The sequence below is a fragment of the Cryptomeria japonica genome, chromosome 10 (genome assembly GCF_030272615.1).
Source record: "Cryptomeria japonica chromosome 10, Sugi_1.0, whole genome shotgun sequence".
Lineage (NCBI taxonomy): Eukaryota > Viridiplantae > Streptophyta > Pinopsida > Cupressales > Cupressaceae > Cryptomeria > Cryptomeria japonica.
The window spans coordinates 324,831,243-324,849,525 of NC_081414.1; the positions used below are offsets into that span (position 1 = coordinate 324,831,243).

At 37.1% G+C, this 18,283-nt stretch overlaps 1 protein-coding gene across 1 annotated transcript in view; it reads right to left on the reverse strand.

Moving 5' to 3' along the window:
* Positions 1–572: 572 nt before the first annotated feature.
* The window catches only part of LOC131076115 (nuclear pore complex protein NUP96), a 147,795-nt gene continuing 130,084 nt past the window's right edge, over positions 573–18,283 (reverse strand). Inside the window, exons 4-5 of the mRNA XM_058013165.2 lie at positions 1,326–1,423; positions 573–1,191 (exon numbers count right to left, since the gene is read on the reverse strand). Coding sequence (XP_057869148.2) covers positions 993–1,191; positions 1,326–1,423 — 297 coding nt within the window. The 3' untranslated portion in view covers positions 573–992. The remainder of the gene's footprint in view (positions 1,192–1,325; positions 1,424–18,283) is intronic.

An 18,283-nucleotide genomic window follows, 5' to 3' on the forward strand; every position in this document is an offset into this window, starting at 1 on the left:
ATTCGTAACACCCTTCAGTTACTTCAATATCACTAAAGTTGAAATAAATGTTTAAAGTCGTCAGGTTTCCAGTCCATGATGTTTATTGTATATAATATCTGGATTCAACTGTGTAGGATTATTTTCCATCAATGTTTCAGACTACACTCTGTGATCCATCATCAGGATGATAGAGTAACTGTAGGAGAATAATTGATGTTCCATTTTAATGTATGCTTTAACAGTATTATCATTTATGCCATCCATGTAAGAAGAGTACTTAGAAAAGAATTAACCTATTCTCTGAATCGAATTTGAATTTTTGCTCCAACATGATCTGAGAAAGGAGAATTTGAATCTTCACTATAGGATTAAAACATATTCTCAATGTGTTGCTCACACATAAGTTATCATGTCAAAAATCAGTTTTCTAACCGGTTAGGATGATAGAGAGTAACTGTAGGAGAATAAATGATGTTCCACTTTAATGTATGCTTTAACAGTATTATCATTTATGCCATCTATGCAAGAAGAGTACTTAGAAAAGAATTAACCTGTTCTCTGAATCGAATTTGAATTTTTGCTCCAACATGATCTGAGAAAGGAGAATTTGAATCTTCACTATAGGATTAAAACATATTCTCAATGCGTTGCTCACATAAAAGTTATCATGTCAAAAATCAGTATTCTAACCGGTTAGGTTAAGACAAGTTTTTTCCCACAGCACCTTGCCAGAATGAACCTTGTTAAAGAAATGAATATTATTTTTCGATCAGAACAGAAGCAAATAGGAAAAATAATCATGAAAGGTTGAACTTCCAAACCTATCTAGAGGAGTGCAAACTTGAGTAGAATATGTATTATCAAGTTTTGCCCCTTCATAACCATACTGTACAAATGAGTTCCACAAATATCTCATAAAATGAAGGGATATAGAGGTGGAATCAATCAGGAGTTTAAAAAGCTTTGTTCCACACTTCTATAGGCATTACAGTTATTAACCATTGAAGATTTTACGATGTCACTTCTGAAAGCCATGAAGTGAAAACTGAAACAGCATCTTGGAGACGGCAGAGGCGAAGGTCCTCTGGTACTGGGGCATCAATTATTGTGTCAAAACAACTTATTTGCAAGGATTGAGTCTGCATGTCTCCTCTGTTCTCTGACATAAGTAGCGAGGTTACCTCATCTGCCATTTTTGAGAATGCAACCCTGCAACACCAGATATGCATACAGTATTGTTTTTACATAAGATGGTAGAAAAGACTACTAAAAAGGAAATCGGAAAGACTTAAAATCACAAGCAAATGCTTCTTATGAGAATCAAGTTCAAAACTAGAATTTACCTTGCATTTAACGGAAATTTGTTTCTCCACAAGCACAATGACTCTTTCAGACGAACATATAAGTCCCGGCATGAAACATTTTTCTTTTCTAGAGAGTCCTGCAACATACAATTCACTTATATAAAAGAAATACTAAAAACAGTCATGCACCAGAAGTAAACTACTCAGAGACGTGTGAGAATATTTGCATGGCAGCAACTCAGAAGAATGTTATCAACTTATAATACTACTCATGTTATCCTATTAGCAGATATCAGAATCTTACTCTTGGATCTAGCCAGCAATAATGTATATATGAGAATGTCTTTTAATCATCTTTCCAAATCTATTATTTAAAGGCAAGATGTCATTATTCATATAAAGGCAAAATCACATTTTGTTTCAAGCAACTATCATGCCACCCTATAAAAATTGGGATGCAAAATATTTTAACTAGATACCTGTTGATGTGTTTTTCATGCACATGCAAACACAGAATAAAATACCAAGGTATCTTATCCTCTCTTGAACAAAGTTTCCCGACTGCTGAAGATCTTGCCGAAGGATCAATCGGAGTAACTCCAAGGTTTTGTATGTAGGGTCTCTACGTGTGGATAAGCTTCTCGCGGTATAATGTGATTTTGCTGGAATCACAGAGGGACTTACACTCGATGACCTAAGCGTCTGATTTGCTTTGGATATTACTGGAACGTGGAATTTCACTGGCCCTTGATTTTGAAAAAAGGAAAAAGGATAAGGGTTGGAACGGGATCTATTTCTAACACTAAGAACGTAAGAGCAATGAATGACCTTTGATGGAATTCGAACTAAGTCTTGCTTTGACATCCTAGAATCATCTCCACAAGATTATTGCGATCTTCTAAGGAAAGCTTTATGATGTTTAGATCACCGCTACAAGCATGGACACCGTCAGGTTGATGCATATCAATGAAGAAGCGATAATTGAAGTTAAGCTTAAACTGAATGATTCCAGTTGACTACGCGAGGCAAGTCTGCAATCAACAAACCACTAGTAGTATGGATATACGAATTTCGCCTTTGATCATACAAATTTCTTCCGTTCACCTAATAACATGAAATCAAATTTGAGAAGTATAGAGACCATGCAAATTGTTGAATCGACCCATAGAATTCACCATTTCTTCAATTAAGTTTACAAGTCTTTTACAACAATATCTTGGTAACAATCTTTGCCTTCTCTTTCTACTCTACTCAGCTATTTCCTACTCTTTGACTATTCACTATTAACTATTCTTTGTTAACCCTTACAAATGAGGAGCCAGGGCTTTATATAGAGAACCCTTTACAAACCGACGGCTCTGATTGACTTAGAATCAATGGCTAGGATTACAAGATAGAAACCCTAATTAGGGTTTGTTATAACAAACTTCCTTAGCCAATGAAAATTACATTGCAGGAGTGAGGACCAATAGGAAGCAGGGGTAGGTACACCGAAGTTTGTGCCATCAATGTTGAGTTAGGTACACTGAATCTGGTCATGCTGAGGTGGACCAATCCGACTGGAGGAATGATGACTGGGATGCCACCTTGTCTAACGCTTGTGACTTGATTGATCCTCCTATGTTTCTGATGTGATGAATGATGTACTTCCTTGACTTCCCTGTGCTTGATGAGGCTTCCTTATGGTCAAGTCTTCTTCCTCCGGTAGCATATTTCGCCTTGAAGTGCTAGCAAAGCCTTTCTTTGTCATCTTGTGGTTCCTTAATGTGGCGAAATGAAGGTTTTGGAGATGGTTGGCAACTTCTTGAACACCTGTAGTCTTCCAACGCTTCAAAACACCTTGAGTCCACCTTTATGCCTTTGGAATGTCCTAGATGATGATGGACTGGAAGAGGTCGTCCTTGCCCTGATCTTCTTCCATCTGCAAAACCAACCAAAAGGTGATTAAGGACACATAATGAATTCATTCTAACATAGCATTTCCAACCTTGAATCATCAACAAGAAGACATTAAAATGAAGTTTGCTCAAGATTCTCCCCAAGGACAGGCCCTATAAGAATTTTGCTCTCGACCCTTTGGAAGGGTCAAGAGCGAAATTTGCATTCCTGGCCTAAATTCTTCTCACTTTGTGACCATGCTTGCTTAGATGCATGCCTAAGGATCCCTTTAATCTCAACCAATACCAAGTTTGAGGTAAAATTGGCGCAAGATGGAGTCTTTAAGGATTTCGCTCTGGACCCTCTGGAAGGGTCAGGAGCGAAATTCTTGTTTAGGCTCAAGTTCTATCACTTCTCCACTCCAAAATGTCTTCCAAGGAAAGCATACACTAGTCTTCTCTCCACCAAGGCCTGGGAACCCATCTCTTGACCTTTATCATGAGCAAATTAAGTGAAATTAAGAATTTCGCTCTGGACCCTTTGGAAGGGTCAGGAGCGAAATTCTTGACTTGCTTGTTTTCCTTCACCTAAGTCTACTCTTTTCACTTTTCATACCTGGACTTCCATTTTTGAATCCCTCTCTCAAAATGACAAAACTTGCTTGACCCTCAAAATGGCTAGAAAGGAGAATTTCGCTAAGAATCATGGCCAGGGACAGGACCTATTTAGGTTTTCGCTCTAGACCCTTTGGAAGGGTCAGGAGCGAAATCTTTGTTCTAGCTCAAAATTTTGATCATTGGTAGCCACAAGCCATTCAAATGCATGTCTAAGGGTCTCTCCAAGTTCAATCCACCCTGATCCACACTTGGCTTGACACAAAATGGAAGGAAAAGAGAGATTTTGGGAATTTCACTCTGGACCCTTTGGAAGGGTCAGGAGTGAAATTCTTGTTCTAGGCTTGACTCTTCATTCCTTCAACTCCAAACCACCTCAAAAGGCAAGGACACATCATCTCACTTCCATCTACACCATAAAAACCAAGGATTTGACCTTCTCCAAGGGAAAAATAGGTGTTTGCAAGAATTTCGCTCTGGACCCTTTGGAAGGGTCAGGAGCGAAATTCAAGATTTAGGCTTGATTCTTCGTTCCCTTCGCCCTCATTCACTTCCTAAGGCAAAAACATGTTGATTTACTTCCAAATACGCCCAAGGGACTAAGATCTTGGTCCAAACAAGGAAGAAATGGGTGTCTTCTTGGAATTTCGCTCTGGACCCTTTGGAAGGGTCAGGAGCGAAATTCTCCTTTTGGTTTGATTTCTACCACTCCATCGCCTCAAACCTCTTCTCAAAGGCAAATATGCATAAAAGCCTCCTCAACCATGCCTCAAAAATCCAAAACTTGGCCATATCAAAGATCAAAATCGAGGAAAAGTGAATTTCGCTCTCGACCCTTTGGAAGGGTCGAGAGCGAAATTGAAATTCGCTCTGGACCCTTTGGAAGGGTCAGGAGCGAAATTTGACATTTTGGTCTCTCCGTCAGGATTCATATATGGAATATAACATTTAAGTATAAGAAATTCTTATACTTTAAGTTATATTCCATATATACTGTCAGGATGTTTGAGAGTGGTTTCGGACATCCAGGAGTTATAATGCAAAATCTAGTTTTTGGAGGATTCTTCAATTTTCTAGACAGTCAAATTTCAAGATCAGGATGACATTCCAGACTTCATCACTCACCAATTTGACCTAACTCAGATCTTCAAAGATGATATTCACTCACCAAGCTTCATTGACCCCCTGAAACTCAAACAAGACACAATTAGCAACAAGAGCAAAACTTTGTCCTAAGGAAGACTTTCAAAGATGAGCCTAACCCGGAGCATCCACTAACTCACCCTTTAGCTAAAACAGAGCCTGCTATCTTAGTGATCCCTCTAGCAACACTCAACATGCAAAGGCTAATAGACAAAACCCTAAAAGACCTAGAAAAACAAACCCCAGAAAGCAAAAAGTAGGGGTCCCCATTTACAATGGGGCGATGTGTGAATACGTCACAACAATACCATAATAAACTGGATTGAATGATGCACATTCTGTTATAATGACTATCTGCAGCAAATGCAACTTGAATCAAATGCTAATAAATACAGCATCGGAATAGTTGAAGCTTACAATACAATTATAATAAAAATTGAAGAATGTCAGACACAGATCACAGTTGCAATTTAGAAATGCATAATTGTAATGTCCCACCCTAGTCTGGAACACTAAACAACTGTAGAACTGAAAATAGCCTGCTTGTTCCCTGTATTATTATTTGTTTGATTGATTTTATCTTTCAAAACTAGACAGGAGTTGCAGAAGGTTTGGTGTTTTATGTTTGCAATGTTTTTGGGTTGATAATAATAAACAACAATATTCTTGCAATAAGTGATGGTTCTGAAAATAGCATCGAAAACTATGCAATCTGAGAACTTAAATTTCAGAATTCATTATAGTTTAAGGTTACAAGATTTGCTGCAAAAGAGAATGACCTAGTTCAGAAATAGGTCTTACAAATCAGATTGAAGCATGCTCAATAATGGCCTCTGAAACTTGATGGAAGAAGGTTCCAAACAGCTGTCATGTAGGTCTGAATCACCAAGCTAGCAGCCAAATAGGATACTCAGAAAACACCAAGTTGGCAACCACATAGGTCACTCCGAAAACTATTTGCAGATCTCTCAAATCTACCCTTTCCAACTCGAAATTCCTCTCAACAGGTAAGTCTGATTTAGGCACTCAAGAACTGCAAAAGAGTGATAAAAACTCTAGGTGACTCGGCCTAGCATCAACACATCTTGGTAGGAGTTGTACGGCCTAATGCAAATCAGATTTCGTGCTGTTGGTGCCCTCTAACCCCCTGAAATCAACCAAATACCAACTCCAATCTGCTGTACGTGAAGAAACTGAGTATACTAACATTGATCAGCAGTAGAGAAGACTCCTTCAACTCCCAAATGATGCCAAGAAGGGTGCACCTAGACAAGCAGGCTGCGCACTAAGAAAAACCAGCAATGAAGCTCCAAAAAGCTAATTTCTTGTTGCCCAAATAAAACCCTTGAAGAAGGAATTCCTTACACACCCTTGGAAGATCTCTCACTTCTGCAGGAATGAATCTTAATGAAGGTTTTCGTCTTCACAAAGTGGTTCTAAACCCTCAGGTTCAGCAAGCTCCTTAGAAGACCAGAGAGAAATAATCAACATAACATAACCCTAGAAAAAGACACAATTTGCCTTTATAGCCTCTTCTACCCTTACGCCCTAATTAGGGTTACCTTTTCAAGAGCTGACCAAATGATATTAACTTGCCTTTACTTTACCTTTAATCTCTCACTAATACCTTCTATTTCTCTCTCCTAGAAAGACGCTCAACTCACTCTCTCTACTCATAATAGTGCACTTTTGGGAGAGTATTACTTAAGCTGAAATATTGTTTTAACTCAACGACTTAAAATATTAAAAAATAGTAATTGATGCCTCCTATTCCGTTCTAGTAAGTTGTCTGAAACAAGAGAAAACCAACTCAATCATGGATCCTCTATCCATCCCGTTAGTCTACAAGTATTTGATGATAGACTAATACCAAAGCTGGCTAGGAAGGGGACATTACAATAATGTTATTTATAAAATGTTTGGAAGGAACCCATGGAAAGAGAAAAAGTATACTACAAAACCTTTATGCGGGGAGAAGAAACAAGAGTAAATGAGAGAATCTAGATAGTCATTAACTTGTGGACTAACTAACCTACAGATAATAAAAATTAGGCTGTAAAAGCTTTCACTACTTTGTGGTAGCCTGTTTTATATGGCAATGAATTTATATTGTTTACTAAAGTGTGTTGCACAAGGATTTTCCATTTGCTACATATCTGCAAATTACTCCCCCAGGTGAAGATCATAAGTAAATCATTCTACACCTTATGATGTTGCACAAGGATTTCCCATTTGCTACACATATATGCAAATTACTCCCCCTGGTGGAGATCATAAGCAAATCATTATACACCTTATGATCTTTCCATTTATTCATCTTAAACTAAAATATAAGAGTACTTCAGAGTAGGCAGGGGAACCTTGACTTGAATCACTACTTATCCTTAATACCTTGTAGCCTAGCCCAGTAACTATGCTTAGGCATTAATTAGAACCTTGTACTCTAAACATGATCCATGATACAGCAACTAATGCCAAAACCTTGAACCTTTCCACAACCTTTGACAACTCTGTTTGGAAAGCCCTATTTGAAATGAAGTTCAGCCATCCCCTATTCAAAACTGAAAATAGATCTCCCCCATCCTTCAAAGAACAATAACTTCACTATAAGACTCTACAATGGAACCACCTTTTAGAGTAAAATGCAAAGTAGTTAACAAATAAAATGAAAACGTGTGCAACAATAGAAAGAAAATAGATGGAAAACTAAGTTACCAGGTTCGGCTGTATAGGCCCCTGTATCACCTAAATACGATTTGGGTACAGATTCGTATTCGGGACGTCCTTGGGTTCGCTCGAGGTCCACCTCTAACTCCAACTCCTTCACCTACTTCCACTACGTGCATTTCCTGTTTACTGTTTCAGTCAAACGGGCGAAGAGATTGAAGCACTCAGATGAATATTTATTTATCTTAATTCAGTGTTATGAAATGTTTATTGAATGTTAATATAAAATGAAATGTTTATTGAAGAGCACACGATTATACTGAGAGTTGGGGGGGGTGAATCAGTATAATGAAACTTTTCAATTTAATATGATAGAATTAAGTTATCCAAGACAATTATGCACATAAATACAATAACAAAAGAATTTGAGTGGAAACCCAATGAGGGAGAAAACCACTAAAATGAATATTGTATATTGTATATTTCTTTTACAATGTTTGTGTGCACCAACCCACTGGAAGCACCAACCTCCTAATTCTGCTTTGTGAGCACCAACCCACTAGAAGCACCAACTCCCAAATCTAAACTTTGTGAGCACCAACCCACTGGAAGCACCAACTCCCACTTCTGAATTTTGTGAGCACCAACCCACTTCACATATATCTGATTTTCCACCTTTACAATGTTGCTGTACCAACTGATGATGGATTATATTCTTCTCAAATTTCCTTTTTCAAACTGTTACAATGCTGATCATGAATCTGTCACAATAACTGATTATAAACTCTTATAAATCTAAATGCTTCATAAGTCTGCTAAACTCTGCTTCATAAAGTCTTCAAAAATATACTCATAGAATATTCACAAATCTGTACATGGAGTCTTCATAAATCTCTTTTATATCTGCATATACATATTCGTATATTTTCTTGTGTATGATTGATCTTCACACACACACTCACACTCATAAAATATATTCTTTTATTTTTATTTCCATACACTCAACACTACTTTCCTTTTCAGATTATTATATTAGTATTTCTTTATCTCAACATTCACATGTACCACATAATATACACATATTATTCCATTACAAATACTCTCAGTCTGAAAATTATTTCCAGAATTATTTATTCAGCGTACACTTCCACACTTACTGCAGCATACACTCTCCACATAAAGATCATCTTTTATTTTTTACATTTCACAATACCCAGCGACACTTGTGTCTGATTATATTTTCTGAATAACACACCTGTACGCAGCACTCTTAACTTACTTTTTATTGCCAAACAAAAGTATTATATATATCTTCACACTTCTATAAAGAAAGACGTCTCGCTTCAAGTAGTTACAACCTTAAATCGCACCACTTGAAAATAGATTACTTCATATAATGGGACATATCTTTTGATCATCAAAGAGACGCGTCTTAAATCAACCCGTGGTGATTAAGAATCAAACCGTTGATGTACTCTTTTCATAAGTTGTGGCATTGACTAATCCACGTATTCTCATAATTACCTTTCCTTTTTCAATCCTAAGTGCAGCTTTTTGTCTTTAGAGTAAGACAAATTAAAGTTGCTGACTTGTTTTTTGAATAAGACAAAAATTTTGTCTTATATGTCTTGCCTTTTTCTTTACAAAAGTGACGGCTGGCTATAGTCTTTAAATAAGACAAAAATAATTTTCACTATTTCTGATTTTTGCCTCTCTTTTTTTGTTATATTAATATTACTCCAAGTTTTTGAATAAGACCAATTTTTCCAGCTTTTTGACAAAATTTCTCAGCTTTTTGAATTAGACAAGTTTTGTCTTATATGCCTTAAATATGGATCGCTGTGCTTTCAACCTTTGATCGCTGTCTTTCAACAATCTAGTATAGGGATTAATTGTCTTCAAAGAACATATACACAGTCATATATATAACCTGGAGTATACTGTCAATTCATTTTGTTCTTATTTACTTTATATTCTCAGTCAATATACTCTGATCACTGCTGGCTATTTACTGTATACATGTATTTCTGAGTATCACTATTTTGGCATCAATGACAATATTCCCATCAATCTCCCCCTTTGTCATTGATGGCAACCTTTCAAGTCCCCCTCAATCCAATACTCCCCCTGTCTCCAATTTCTCCCCCTTTGACATCAATGGCAAACGATATTCTATTGTTTGTAACCTGCCCATTTTTAATGTATGCTTCATATGAAGCACTTACTGAGAAGATGAGAGTGATATTACTCCCAATTTCTCCCTTAGGTATGCAAAAGTCTCTTTTGGAAGAGGCTTTGTAAAGATATCTGCTAACTGCTCCTTTGTTGGAAAATATTCCAACTTTACTTGCTGCTCAAGAACCTTTTCCCTTAAGAAATGAATTTTGATAGGTATGTGTTTTGTCCTGGAATGTGTCACTGGATTCTTTGACATACTGATCGCACTTGTATTATCACAATAGATAGAGATAGGGTGATCATACTCAATCTTAACATCTTGCAAGGTTTGTTTCATCCACAAAACTTGCGTACAACATGCTGCTGCTGCAATGTACTCTGCCTCTGCAGTGGATAGAGATATTGAAGCCTGTTTTTGGCTCAACCAAGATACAAGGTTGTTGCCAAGGAAAAAGGCTCCTCCACTAGTGCTTTTGCTATCATCCTTGTCACCAGCCCAATCAGCATCTGTGTATGCTCTCAAAGTGAAATCATCACATTTTGGATACCACAATCCAAAATCCATTGTACCCTTCAAATACTTGAAGATTCTTTTAACTGCCTGTACGTGTGTTTCCTTTGGTCCTGCTTGATACCGTGCTGCTACACTAACTGCTTGCATTATATCTGGCCTGGTGGCTGTCACATATAAGAGACTTCCAATCATGGATCTATATAGAGTCTGATTTGCATCAAGGGATTCATCATTTTTGCTAAGTTTGCAACCAGTGACCATAGGAGTACTGACAGGATGGCAATCTTCCATTCTAAATTTCTTCAACATCTCCCTAACGTACTTAGTTTGTGAAAGAAATATCCCTTCATCTGTTTGTGAAATCTGCAATCCAAAGAAGAAAGAAAGTTCTCCAAGCATAGACATCTCAAATTCTTTTTGCATGTCAGAAGCAAATTCTTCACACATTTTATTCTTACTACCACCAAATATGATATCATCTACATAAACCACTACAATCAACAAATGATTACCTTCACACTTGAAATACAGATTACTATCTGCTGCTCCTCTTTTAAACCCTTGTGTTTGTAGGTAGTTGTCTAATCTGGAGTACCATGCTCTGGGGGCTTGTTTGAGGCCATAGAGTGCCTTTTTCAATCTGCATACATAATCTTCCTCTTCTGACAAGATAAATCCTTCAGGTTGTTCAATATACACTTCCTCTTCTAAATCACCATTTAGAAAAGTTGATTTCACATCCATTTGGTAGACTTTGAAATTCTTATGACTTGCAAGCACTAAAAACATTCTGATGGCTTCCAACCTGGCAACTGGGGCAAAGGTTTCTTCAAAATTGACTCCTTCCACTTGTGCATAGCCTTTACATACAAGCCTTGCCTTATTCCTTTTAATTTCACCATCCTCATTCATTTTGTTGCGATAAACCCACTTGGTTCCAATGACATTTTTGTTTGAGGGTCTTGGAACAAGCTCCCACGTGTGATTTCTTTCAATTTGGTCCAACTCCTCATTCATAGCGTTTACCCAATACTTGTCTTCACTAGCTTCATCAAAATTCTTTGGTTCTATCTTTGAAAGTAGGCAAAAATGAGCATGTTCTGTGGTGGTAGCTAATCTTCTCCTTGTCTGAATGTTTGTATCCAACTCTCCAATAACCAAGCCTTCTGGATGATTTTTCTGAACAAATTTTGATGGATTTTTTGATGGTGTTTTTAAAGGTGTCTTTGATGGTGTTTTTGATGGAGTTTCAAAACTGTCTTGTTCCTCATTTTCACTTTCTTCTTTTAATTCTTCCTCCTCACCTTTCTCCTTATGATGATCTTCCATGGATTTCTCAAATTGTCTTCCTTCATCTATCTTCACATTAGCACTTTCAACTATCTTGTGAAGTCTTTTATTGTAGCATTTATAAGCTTTGCTTCTAGTGGAATATCCAAGAAAGATTCCCTCATCTGACCTGGCATCAAATTTTCCCAAGTCCTCTTCATCTCTTCTAATGTAGCAAGTGCTACCAAAGATCCTGAAATAATCAACAGTTGCAGTCCTTCCTTTCCAAAGTTCATATGGTGTCTTGTCATTATTTACCCTTATTTATGCCCTGTTCAATATGTACACGGCTGTGTGAACAGCTTCTTTCAAAAAAGTGTCAGCAATCTTTGATTCATTTAGCATAGCCCTTGCCATTTCCTGAACTGTCCTGTTCTTTCTTTCAACAACTCCATTTTGTTGTGGAGTTCTTGCTGCTGAAAGTTGTCTTCTTATTCCATGTTCTGTGCAGAAATCTTCAAACTCATTTGAAGTGAATTCTCCTCCTCGGTCTGATCTAAGACACTTAATTTTGGCATCCATCTCATTTTCAACTAACTCTTTGAAAGCTTTAAACTTTGCAAGAGCCTCAGATTTTTCTTTTAGGAAGGCAACACAAGTCATCCTGGAATAATCATCTATAAGTAGCATAAAATATCTTTCACCTTGCAAACTTTTTGTTCTGGTTGGTCCACATAAGTCTGTATGTATAAGCTCTAGAGGTTTTGATGAAGAGTATTCTTTGGATTTAAAGCTCACTCGAGTTTGTTTTCCAAATTGACATTGCTTGCAAATGACATTGGATGGTTTTGTAATCCTAGGCATATCCCTAATTGCTTCCTTTTTGCTGATTTTGACAAGATTGTCAAAGTTAAGGTGACCTAGTCTTTTGTGCCATAGCCAATTTTCATCTTCTTGAACAAAATTGCATGTTTCTTCATTTATTTCATTTAGAATGTACAAGTTATTTGCCGTTCTATGAGCATTTGCAATAATTCTTCCATCCTCTTAATCTCACATCCCTTAGACAAAAATGTTACACTATGTCCTTGGTCACAAAGTTGACTAACACTTAACAGATTTTCTTTTAATCCTTTAACATATAGCACATTTTCAGTTTTAGTCTTTCCATAATCTAGGCTAAGTGTTCCTTTACCTTTTATTTCTCTTTTTGTGTTATCACCAAATCTTACTGTTCCTTCATCTGCTGGTTCAAAGGAGATGAACTTGTTTTTGTCCCCTGTCATATGCCTTGAACATCCATTGTCTACATACCACCTATCCTTCTTGTTCTTTGCATGAAGAGCTATTTGAACAAATAGGGATTCTTTATCTTCTTGCTGTTTTTTCTTCCAAGTCATTCTAGACGTTTCCTCCCTTTTGATGGGTACATCTTCCTTTCTTGGTAAACTAGGAAAGATAGTTCTGCAAAATCTGGCTATGTGTCCAAAGTTGTGACACTTATAGCATATCACAAAATGAATTGTGGTTCTTTGGAGTAAAATTAGAAATATTTCTAGTATGACTCCTACAATGTATTGCTTTGTGACCAAACTTATAACATGAAAAACAATATCCTTGGAATGAATAATGATTATTAGTTACATGTGGTTTCTTTAGGTGGGATGTTTTCAACACATTAGTGGGAGGATGAGATTTATGAGTATCATTCTTCCTTCTTCTATTTTCTACTATCTTCCATGACTCATCCAAGGGTTTTGAACTAGTAGCCTTGGCTATTTGATCTTCTTTACGTCCTAGACCTGATTTAATGAAAGTAGGTCTTTGTGTTTTGAGAAGTTTATCCATTTTCTTGGTATTGTCTTCAAATTTCTGAAGTTTCTCCAAGTCTTGTTTTAAGGAGACGATTTCTGATTCTAATTTATTGCATCCTTCCTTTTTACTTTTAAGCTGATCATTTATCTCTTCCTCATTCTTCTTTGCTTCCTCTAATTGTATTTTTAGGTCTTCAATGAGCTTGCTTGACTCTTGTAATTTTGTCTTATATTTTGAAACCCTTCCTTTTAGCTTTTCATTTTGTTCATAAGCATAATGTAACTCTTCTTCTAGATCTACATCTTCTTCTTCTTCATCACCCATAGCCTCTTGTTCTTCTTCTTTTTCATCTTCATCATCCTCAACTTTCATTGCCATGAAAAGAATTTCTTCTCCTTCACTGCTGGCCATATCTTCAGAGCTTTCTTCTGATGAACTAAAGATTTGTTTAGAGTAGAAGCTTTTCTTATGCTTTAAGTAGTTTTTCTTGAAGTATTTCTTTCCTTTTTTCTTTGGATAGTTCTTCTTTTCCTCTTCACTACTATTGCTTTCATTTTGAGGACACTTTGAAGCATAGTGCCCTACCTTACCACAATTGAAACATTTAAATGGAAATTTGCCTTTGCCCTTTTTGAATTTCCTCATGAAATAAGCTTCAGCCTCATCTGATTCACTACTTGAGCTCTCCTTTGGTGCATGGGTTTTGTTTTTGTCTTTCTTCGATATTTTGAAAGCTGCTTCCTTTTGAGAGGGTTTGTCTTCTCTTCTCATTTCATAGGCTGTGAGAATTCCAAACAATTCATCTTTTGTCAATGTTTTCAAATCCTTCATTTCTTCTATGGCTGATACCTTAGGATTAAATTTCATTGTCAAAGTTCTTAGCAATTTCCGAACAAGGAGTGTGTCTTCAACTCCTTCTCCCAATGCTGTGACTGCGTTCACAATTTCATCCACACGCAAGAAGTACACAGCGATGTCTTCATCTTCCTTCATTTTAAGACTTTCATATTTCATTCTAAGTGATTGAAGCTTGGCTTCTCTTACTTTTTCATCCCCTTCATAGATACCTTTTAATTTGTTCCATATCTCTTTGGCTGATTTGCAATGCATAACCTTCGTAAATTTGGAATCTGCCAGACTGCATAGAAGGGCATGTTCTACTTTAGCATTATTCTCACTTTTCCTCTTTCCTGCCGTATCGGTGGGAGGAGTTGACGGAGGTGTGTACCCATCCACCACGGACTGCCAAACATCATAACCAAGTGCGTTCAGATAGGCTTTCATTTTAATACTCCAAAATGCATAATTTGTCCCATCGAAGATTGGATTTCTAACTGCATAGTTATCCACCATTGTGCTCTTTTGGGGATCTAACTTCAAGCTGTAAGGCTATCTCTGAAGGAACCGGCTCTGATACCAATTGAAGAGCACACGATTATACTGAGAGAGTTGGGGGGGGGTGAATCAGTATAATGAAACTTTTCAATTTAATATGATAGAATTAAGTTATCCAAGACAATTATGCACATAAATACAATAACAAAAGAATTTGAGTGGAAACCCAATGAGAGAGAAAACCACTAAAATGAATATTGTATATTGTATATTTCTTTTACAATGTTTGTGAGCACCAACCCACTGGAAGCACCAACCTCCTAATTCTGCTTTGTGAGCACCAACCCACTGGAAGCACCAACTCCCAAATCTGAACTTTGTGAGCACCAACTCCCACTTCTGAATTTTGTGAGCACCAACCCACTTCACATATATCTGATTTTCCACGTTTACAATGTTGCTGTACCAACTAATGATGGATTATATTCTTCTCAAATTTCCTTTTTCAAACTGTTACAATGCTGATCATGAATCTGTCACAATAACTGATTATAAACTCTTATAAATCTAAATGCTTCATAAGTCTACTAAACTCTGCTTCATAAAGTCTTCACAAATATAATCAGAATATTAACAAATCTGTACATGGAGTCTTCATAAATCTCTTTTATATCTGCATATACATATTCGTATATTTTCTTGTGTATGATTGATCTTCACATGCACACTCACACTCATAAAATATATTCTTTTATTTTTATTTCCATACACTCAACACTACTTTCCTTTTCAGACTATTATATTAGTATTTCTTTATCTCAGCATATTTAACATAAAAGGCATATTTAATATTAATTTATACATTATTAAATATAAATATACATAATATTGTGTGTACATATATAAAATAGTATTATGTACATTTATATTTAATATGTAATTGTATATCTATATATAGATATATATATAACATATATAAATATTAGTGTGTGTGTGTGTATATTATGTATATATACTAACGAACCCAAAACCCATTTTCAAAATTTTGTCGAACTGGCGAATCAGGTTCTCAAACCCAAACCCAATCTGATAACATAGATGGAAAACAATGAAAAAATGACAAACTAAACCCGAAAAAATTGCAAATCAAAATGCATTTCACCTTTAATGTATAATAAATCATAGGTACCCCAAGTCTTGTTGTGGTACATCTCGAGCTCAATTTATGGAATACCTAGAGAATCTAAAATGCATTTGAGAGATACCTAGACCAATAGTAGTACCAAAATCATAGCAATACAAGTATAAGGAACTCTAGGGAAGTCTTGGAGAGACTAATGGCATATATTGTAAGCACAATGTTGTCCAATGGAGGTAATCCTTAGGTTAGTGGTTTTGCACCCTAATGAGTTACTAAATTGTGGTATCCTTGGGATCAAGGTTTAGTGTATCTCCCTATGGACCTAGCTTGTAATGATTATGAAGCTAATAACTTGTATATGTTAGATGAGACCAAAACATGAAGCAAATGGTTAGGTGTGGTGAATGTCCATTATATATTCTAGGCATGTTTACCTCATTTTTCGTTCAACTCGAATCAATTTATGCCCTTATAGCATGTATATCCCCACAATAGCACACTTGGGGTACCACCCACACCATGAGGGTGGGAGGGCCCAGGTTCCACCCTCACCCTCTCATGAACATCACTTTACTTGTATAGTTATTATGATCATAGTTCAATTTCTAGCAGTTAGGTTTCACCATCACCCTTCTCACAAAAAATTGCTAGGATCACTTTTTGCACTTAATGAGATTTTTCAATTTGGTCACAAAATTGAAAGACAAAGGTCTAGCCCCTAGAGTTTACCATGGTAAACTTAGCAGGTCTAGCAAATGGCTTGGCAAGTCATTATACAACACAAGAGGAATGGTGGTAATGGTAAATCCTATCAATGGAGAAACATTTAATAGTAGGATTGGGTGATGTCATGGTCAATGGTGGTGTAATAGGCTTTCAGCATTAAGATAGAAACAACAACACATTGCTTCTAATGCAATAAGGAACCACAAGTAGTGACAACAACACTTATTTAAGGTTTTCAGCACTCCTTAAAGGTATATCCATTAATAGCACACTTGGGGCAACACCTACACCATGAGAGTGGGAAGTCAAAGGTTCCACCCTCATTCTCTCATGAACCTAGCTTTGGTTGTATGGTGACAATTATCATGGGTCAAAAAATAGCTAATTACTTGCATGGCCCACAAGTACTTACAAGTCAATTAAGGGCAGCGAGCCACCCAATAACTCACAAGTCCAACTGCGAAACATGGCGACTATTGAAATAAGATGGTCCACTTCAAAAAAAAGTCATTTATATCACTTCTCACATCAATTTTTTTGAGAATGTACCATCAGGGTTCATGTGGTCTCAAAGGCTCTAATTGGGGCTTGGGAATGAAGGCTACACCTCTCGACCCCACTAAGGGCTCTAATTTCAAACCATCCCAAGGGTTGCTGCTCCTCAACCCTATCCGGGCTTTGCCTTTGAACCTCCATGAGGAGCACTACTCCTCAACCCTACTAGGGCCTTCACCCCTCGACCCCATTAAGGCCTCTACTCCCAAAAACCCCACAAGTTGTTGCTCCTCAATCCAATGGGGCTTTGCCCTTGAACCCCATTAGGGACATGTTGTGACCATTTCACACATCGCCCCATTAAAATGGGGACCCCCTCTTTTTGCTTTTGTTTTGCCTGTTCTTCTCTCTGCTTTTAGGGTTTAGAGTAAGTGAGTGAGTCGTCTGGACTAGGGTTAAGCCTTAGGAGTTTCCTTTTGATATTTTCAAGCCGAAGTCTAGTCAAATTTTGAAAGATTATTAAGCATCCTCACGGAGATCGCAATTTTGAAATAGGATGAGCCTGCCAGGAAGTTAGGAATGTCTCGGGATGGATCCAGTCAGGATTTTGAGGGCAAATTCAAGTTAGGTCTAAGTGTTAGCATTTTAATGATTAAATTATACATTTTGTCTGGGCAAACTTTAACCAAATTTTTGGAAGCAAGGTAACCAATTCCTGGCCTTGAAGACGACCTAACCCTGCATGATGGAGTGATCTGAAGACCTAAATTTTTTATATTTTGGCTTATAAGGGCAAAATCGCTCCTGTCCCTCTCTCAAGGACCAGGGCGAAAATGATATTTGGTGCATCTTGGTTATTGACTTGTTTTAATTGTTTTGTGCAGGGCCGCCAAGGGATGCAATTGGACGTAAATTGAAGATTTTGAAGATTTTGAAGACTCGAAAATGACAAGTTTTTAAAGTTTAAGACCAAATCGCTCCTGTCCTTCACTGAAGGACCAAGGCGAAATGGCTCACTTAGATCGTTTTGGGCCTCATTTGATCGAACTGAAGCATCAAGGACGCAATGAAGGATGAAATGAGCATAAAGGAGTATCCAAACTTGGTCGTTGGCAATGAAAGGTTGAACTCTGGGCTTAGCAAGACAAAATCGCTCCTGTCCCCCACCCAGGGACCAGAGCGATTTTCTTCAAACACACTTTCCTGGACATTTTTTGGATTT